This window comes from Mya arenaria, chromosome 2, assembly GCF_026914265.1.
Source record: "Mya arenaria isolate MELC-2E11 chromosome 2, ASM2691426v1".
Classification (NCBI taxonomy): Eukaryota; Metazoa; Mollusca; class Bivalvia; order Myida; family Myidae; genus Mya; species Mya arenaria.
Window position 1 is genome coordinate 37,718,661 of NC_069123.1, and position 7,761 is coordinate 37,726,421.

A 7,761-nucleotide genomic window follows, 5' to 3' on the forward strand; every position below is an offset into this window, starting at 1 on the left:
ATTGAGAATCATTTTTCAAACAATGGTATAGTAACTGTTTGGGTCTTTGTTATCTGCAGCGGATACCCGAACAATTATCGGCGCGGCATGGCATCCTTGCTCAACCATCTGTAATAAAGCATCTCAAATGAAATTGCGGTTTGTAATATCTGTCTTGTTTATCTCTTGTTGTTAAAGACTTGATTGCACAAATCATTTGGCTGCTGTTAGGTACTGGGATAGTCGTTATTGCATCGTCATTTTTTTGGTTACTGTATTATTGGACTTATTAAATGGATAACTTGTAATTTAACAGATGGGCCAAACGTTCAATTCTTACATTGGATTGATAGCTTAGCATTTACCAGATCAAAATACAGAATCATATTGAACCATGTTCAGTTTGTAAGACGCGATTTGAACACGTCAAGTCAAGTCAAGAAATTTATTAAGTGATCAAAGGCCACAGGCCCAAAATACGTGACATACATAATAAAACAAATAATATACGAGTTGTGTTAAGAAAAGGAATTTAAGCATATATATTGACATAATTGTTTACCTTTAATTGTTAATTTCTAAAAGAAGATGATATACATAGAAAGACAACTTACTTAGAGTCCGATAATTAATTGTTTTCATAAGGTTATAAAAGTCATTAAAATTTATACCAGCAGAGTACCAATTAAACAAATATTGTCTTCTTATATTATCATAATTTCTTTTAAGTTTGAACATATCACGGTCACTCACAAGGAATCCACTCGAGTCTTTCAGACATTCAATGAACACCCCAGATTGCGCATCCATTGGGCTATACTGCGTTCCTCTAAAAGTAGCGATTGGCGTCCATGGTTGAACTTGTGCACAGTTGTCCATTACCTGTAATATACAAATTAAATACATGCTAAGATGACATACGTATACTATATATTCCCTAGATTCATGAGGGTGGTTTGAACAAAAATGATATCATACGTCCATGTATGTAACTAATTTGAAAAGAAATACTGTTTCATAATGCAATAACTTCATTTAACGCATACTCACATATATTTCACATTGTACAGTCGGCTCCCCTTATAGAAATAACGTAATACTTGTATTTTAACTAACATGTTTTTGTGATTTCGTACAGGCTACTGCTCCCCCTATGAGAATTCATGAACCTGGATAAGTTTTTGTAGTTTTTGTTATTGGTATGGGGGTATTTGGATGTGGAAAAACCATACACCCTGCCCCTTTGTTTATGATGACTGAGTAGAGATTGCTAAAAGACGAGTAGTTCACCGGTTGGTTAAACCGGTTTACGAGGTATCTACGTTACACATGTACCACATATGACTGAAGTATATGTACTTCGCCACACAACCTACGCCGGTGGCGGATACGTGGTCTAGTGGTAACACACTTGACTGTCAATCCAGGGGTCGCACGTTCGATTCCCCTCCTCATCACTAAACAAATACTAATCGTCTTCCGAGAAGACGTTAAATAGGGGTCCTGTGTTACAGTGCTCTACACGGATGCACGTTTAAAACCCAGGGTAGCTCTAACCAGGGTTACATTCTGTATGTGCACTATGCTCCAAAAAACTTAAATGACTAACTATTATTATTGGAGCACTCGCGGAATGGGCAAGACCCGAGTGCAAGTCTAAATAAGCTTACACACCCAACACCTACTTTATTTCCCCTGTACCAGCTCGCTGAGGGAGGTAGGCCAGAACAGTACAAGAGGGCCAGGGACTCATCTGACGCGCTCCCCCAGATTGAGCAGTCCGTGGCGTCGTCTTTGTGCACGCTGTTACCGATTGCAATAGACGCCAATATGCCGAGCCTGTTACATTTGTAATCTGAAATATCAGGAATGTTTCATCGGATTTTTATCAATGTTACAATACGAAATTTGTATTGGAAAAATTTAAATGTAGTATTAAGGAGTTTTTTTCAGGCACATCTGCTATTTTTAAAACAAGTAATAAACAATGAAAATGGCAAAAATGACCTTCTGAGACTGAAACATTTAAAAACGACAAGACCATCAAATAATGAAAGTCAATCGCTGATATATTTCACCCGTATCATCAACAGTTTATGTATGCGATAAAGACGTTTGTGCAACACGACATTACTGTGCGGTGGATGGGTAGTGGTACTGCTTGGTGCAGACGTAGTGGTGAGGTTGGGGTTTGCTGGAAAAATAATAGTATGAAATACACAAACACTATAAAGCCTAAAACTACAATAAAGTGTTTTATCAAATGCAATGTTAGTCAGTATTGCAATACCCTAAAACTGTATTGCCTATATATACGATTTATTTCTAAAAATGCGATGTAAGTCAGTATGCAATACACGGAAACTTTATTGCCTTTATATAAAATAAGGTGTTTTATGAAATGCAATGTAAGTCAGTAGGCAATTCCCGAAAATTATATAGCCTATTTATACAATAAGGAGTTTAATCAAATGCGATGTAAGTGAGGATGCAATACACGAACAATGTATAGTCTATATATACAATAAGGAGTTGTATCAAATGCGATGTAAGTGAGGATGCAATACACGAACAATGTATAGACTATATATACAATAAGGAGTTGTATCAAATGCGATGTAAGTGAGGATGCAATACACGAACAATGTATAGTCTATATATACAATAAGGAGTTTTATCAAATGCGATGTAAGTGAGGATGCAATACACGAACAATGTATAGTCTATATATACAATAAGGAGTTTTATCAAATGCGATGTAAGTGAGGATGCAATACACGAACAATGTATAGTCTATATATACAATAAGGAGTTGTATCAAATGCGATGTAAGTGAGGATGCAATACACGAACAATGTATAGTCTATATATACAATAAGGAGTTTTATCAAATGCAATGTAAGTGAGGATGCAATACACGAACAATGTATAGTCTATATATACAATAAGGAGTTGTATCAAATGCGATGTAAGTGAGGATGCAATACACGAACAATGTATAGTCTACATATACAATAAGGAGTTGTATCAAATGCGATGTAAGTGAGGATGCAATACACGAACAATGTATAGTCTATATATACAATAAGGAGTTGTATCAAATGCGATGTAAGTGAGGATGCAATACACGAACAATGTATAGTCTATATATACAATAAGGAGTTGTATCAAATGCGATGTAAGTGAGGATGCAATACACGAACAATGTATAGTCTATATATACAATAAGGAGTTGTATCAAATGCGATGTAAGTGAGGATGCAATACACGAACAATGTATAGTCTATATATACAATAAGGAGTTGTATCAAATGCGATGTAAGTGAGGATGCAATACACGAACAATGTATAGTCTATATATACAATAAGGAGTTGTATCAAATGCGATGTAAGTGAGGATGCAATACACGAACAATGTATAGTCTATATATACAATAAGGAGTTGTATCAAATGCGATGTAAGTGAGGATGCAACACACGAACAATGTATAGTCTATATATACAATAAGAAGTTGTATCAAATGCGATGTAAGTCAGGATGCAATATACGAACAATGTATAGTCTATATATACAATAAGGAGTTGTATCAAATGCGAGGTAAGTGAGGATGCAATACACGAACAATGTATAGTCTATATATACAATAAGGAGTTGTATCAAATGCGATGTAAGTGAGGATGCAATACACGAACAATGTATAGACTATATATACAATAAGGAGTTTTATCAAATGCGATGTAAGTGAGGATGCAATACACTAATACTAATTTGCCTACATATTCAATACAGGTTTTTTATCAAATGCGATGCAAATCAACTATATGCAATACCAGTAAACCTGATAGCCTATATATACATGAAGATGTTTTATCAAGTGCGATTCTGCAACTGACCTGAACATTGGCACGTATCACCTATGCTGGAAATGGAATCTGGAAAGGAAATAGTTTCGGCATTAGGATTTGTAATTATCCTTGTTTAAAAATATAGGACTTACCCCCAGCAGAGTTTGTTTACAGAGACAGATGTAGACCCTTTACATGCTCAGTAGTTGGAATGTTATTAAACAAAGAATGTTGTTTTAAAAGTATTTGAATGATTTTAGTCTGTTTTAATAGTTGAAACGGTGCGACCAAAGAAAGAGTGTCAAAAACAAATATTATCTGATCGATTATTAACGACATTGAGATACAATTTTGAGTAGAGGATGACCTGTATGAACATGAATTTTAGATATAAATTGGATTTAAAAGTGTTCCTTGCGACAGAAAACAGAAAACAGCGCCTACACTCCAAGTGGTAGATCATGTCTCGCCGGCAGTCAACAATGACGGGTCCGAGATGAACTGTGTTCTGTATCTGCCCAAGCTTCCGCCAAACTTAAAGTAAAGAGCATCAATCAGTTCAAAATTCATTATCATCATTACCATTTGGTGCTTGTTGGTGCATTTGTCGAAATCGATCTTCGTAAATTTAATGAACATAACACTTTAAAACTCCTCGATTGTTTTGGCACTCACAAAAAAATGTAACCAGCAAGTATATGCAACATTTAACTACTGACTCTAGTTAATCAAGTAAGCCTTGATAAAAAATAGACTGACTAAAATATATATATATTAAACTATTTTTGGTGCATTCGTCAAAATCTATAAATGTAAAATTAATGAACATCTGTTTTGAAATCCTCAATTATCATTGGCCAACACAAGAATTCAAACACCAAAGTGGTTTTCAAAAAAAGCAGAACTCCATTTACGAACGTTTATATTGGTAATAATCATTCTATAATTATTTTGTGGGTGGATTTCTATTCTTGCAACTTCTGTTTATCTCCTTACCAAAGTGATGAGACATGCAGTGTGTCTGCGCATGCGTGCTGTTCACAAATATATCGTCGTACAAATCTGCGAAGTAAAACAAGTTTAAACAACCACATGTTGATACAAAATACACATGTTCTGAGTGCCGACTAGAATCAAGAAGGAACTGCATTAAAGCGGTTATTTACACTGACAAGATCTTTTTAATAATCTCTTTTAATATGAAAAACGAAACAAAAACACAAAAACATACAACTCACTATATAAACGTGTTTTTCACCATATCTGGTCTAAACTGCCTCGTATGCGTAAGAAATATGTTTTTAGACTGACATTAAAACTGGTCTTGTTGCTACCTTTGTATGCTTTATCATGGCCCAAGCAAATTTCGAAATCATCTTTGGTATCTGTAAACGAAAGAACTCTCGATTAAATTGGTTTTAATGTGAGCTATTAAATTATTATAAGCTAATTAATGCATAGTTCAGCACCAAATCAAAGCATTTCATTTGTGTCAGCATTTTCATTGGAAGGCGTTTAAAACAAAGTGAAGTCTATTATTCACTCTCGACTGTCTCGAATTAGCTCTATTATTTTTAAATGTTTCTAAGCCAAATGTCGCTCCTTTTAACAAATGCACTTGAAATAAATATACTGTCTTACTGTCTTAATTTCGGATATTTTCTTATTTTGTTTGTTTTCAGTTCGTCATAATCACAGAGAAATAAAACGAAAACAGGATATTTGGTATTATCCGGCATGTCCGACTGCAAGGAAAACCTTGTTTAGTCTGTCGCTTCAATTTAAGTAAGTTATTAAACAGTTTACACTTATAAAAATGGTATTTGATGAAAGTTCTTACTGTCAGGCCTTGCAGTTTGATAAGCCAAAGGTTTGTTTGTTCCGTTGCAGTAACAGGGAGGAAGAGGCACGGTGTTTGCCCATATAGTGTAGTGATCTAAAAATCAGCACAAACCACAACATATTAGGTAGGTTATAAATATTTGATAAAATGTTATTGCATATTATATCTGTTGAACATGTTTACATATACAAATCATTTAAATCATATGTACAGAAAGATCTACGGAAATTATCTATCACGACCACTACTCAGGTTGTGTATTATAGTTAAATATGTAACAGGGTTGTAAATTATAATTATTAATGATGCAGAACATAACCCAAGTAATGTTATACCTTTAAAGCACATTGCTGATGTAAATGGTATATGACGGGCGATAAATGTTTCAAATTATTGCTTATGGAGATGGGATTCAAGGGTGATGTTCCCGTCACATGACATTTCCTAGCCCAAACAAATAAGTGTGTTGGTGTCAAAATATTAAACTGTGCTTGAATGTCGTGTGCAGCTTCTATATGTCAGACCTTTATACATTTCTCTCTTTCATTGTCTCCAAAATTTCTTTCGGGACTGATATAAATTACCACAAATGTCCTTTGAAATGCGTCAGTGCCTTAAATACATCCCAAGGGCAGACCACTCTGACGCTTTTAGCACCTCAGCCATTTTTCTTCGAAGCACACTCGCATGTTATATTTTTTTCATATACAAACGCTGCAAGCACATCGCGAAGTTATTTCAATTTAGCAGTTTAGAGTAAATAATTTATTTTAAAGATCTAACTAATTAATGCAATAATACACTCCACTGGGAGGCTTGTATAATTTACGGCATAAAATGTGTAGCTTTTTAAGTACCCTCGTTATAATTATTGTGGTCTTATTTTTAAGTATTTCAAATATTTACGTACCGTTAAGTAGCTTGATCGCAAGGTTCTCGCACGCTGACTGAATTCCGACATCGTACATTTTGTAAACAAGACGGTACACTGAAACAGGAGTAAAGGAAGAACTACTGAGAAATAAAAGAATGATCAATTATCAATATTTTAGCCATTTTAAACGTACTGTATGTAATGTTTCAGTAATAATTGTCGATTCTGCTTTATCACAAAAATCCACTCATTGTCTTATAGCAGTATCATACTAATTATTTGAATATAAAATGAACTTTCAATGATCCTAAATTGGTTTCTACTTTATACTAAACACAAACAAGTATGCACAGTATTCCATTACATATATGTAAAATATTTTGATATTCCACCTAGCTTTGTAGTCGAATATAAAAACATTTGAAACACTCTAAGATGCTTGTTCAATATCATTTAACACTTTTGTTGATGTAATGACACGTGTAATGGATAACAAATGCATTGCGCCAACCGGATTGTTGTTGTTTTTGCTAAAATTAAAGTCATTTTGAAAGTGCAACACAAAATATACGTCACCCGTGATTGAGTCTGTGCATAGGCTGGAATCCAAATGGCTGATCACATCTAGGAATATACAAACATACATATCCTTATGGTGACTCGGAAAAATTTGTGCCGATCGCACAGCCCTTTCAAGTGTCTGCCATATCAACTGGCGATGGTACGATATATACTCGTATAATCTTGATATATTATGTAAATATAATATAGGTTGAAAATAAATGAGACAAAAAACTTACGATGGTACGTGCTATGCCTAACTATAGTGATAACGGGTAATGGGGAATCGGTGTTCGATTCGGGAGAGAGAGCATGAGATACGGCTACCACATCCAAGGAAGGAAGAAGGCACACAAATTACCTAATCCAAAATGGTTACGCTTGTTTTCGCCAACGTAAGATCCATAATTTATATTGTATTTACGAGAATGAATTCAATGTATTTGAAGCTAATAGATTGGCAAACTTTGAACATATGGGTGCTCATTATTTCATAACGTAGTTTGTCTTTTCTGAGAGTGGAAGACTACAAGTACTACTTGAAATTGGCAAAATATCTAACGAAGTGAAACAAGAAAGAACTTTAAATAATACAACCATACACATTGCAATATCCAAACTGCATGTATTGTCTTTGGTGGCATAACATATCAAAATC

At 34.5% G+C, this 7,761-nt stretch overlaps 1 protein-coding gene across 1 annotated transcript; it reads right to left on the reverse strand.

The window, feature by feature from the left end:
* LOC128221231 (uncharacterized) lies at nucleotides 1-6,651 on the reverse strand. Its single transcript, XM_052929759.1, has 10 exons — nucleotides 6,579-6,651; nucleotides 5,666-5,761; nucleotides 5,160-5,210; nucleotides 4,822-4,887; nucleotides 4,270-4,359; nucleotides 3,874-3,912; nucleotides 2,114-2,173; nucleotides 1,665-1,834; nucleotides 733-861; nucleotides 1-108 (listed from the first exon to the last, which is right to left on the reverse strand). Exons 1-10 carry the CDS (start codon nucleotides 6,634-6,636, stop codon nucleotides 16-18), a joined length of 852 nt encoding a protein of 283 aa, XP_052785719.1. The 5' UTR covers nucleotides 6,637-6,651; the 3' UTR covers nucleotides 1-15.
* Nucleotides 6,652-7,761: the final 1,110 nt, after the last annotated feature.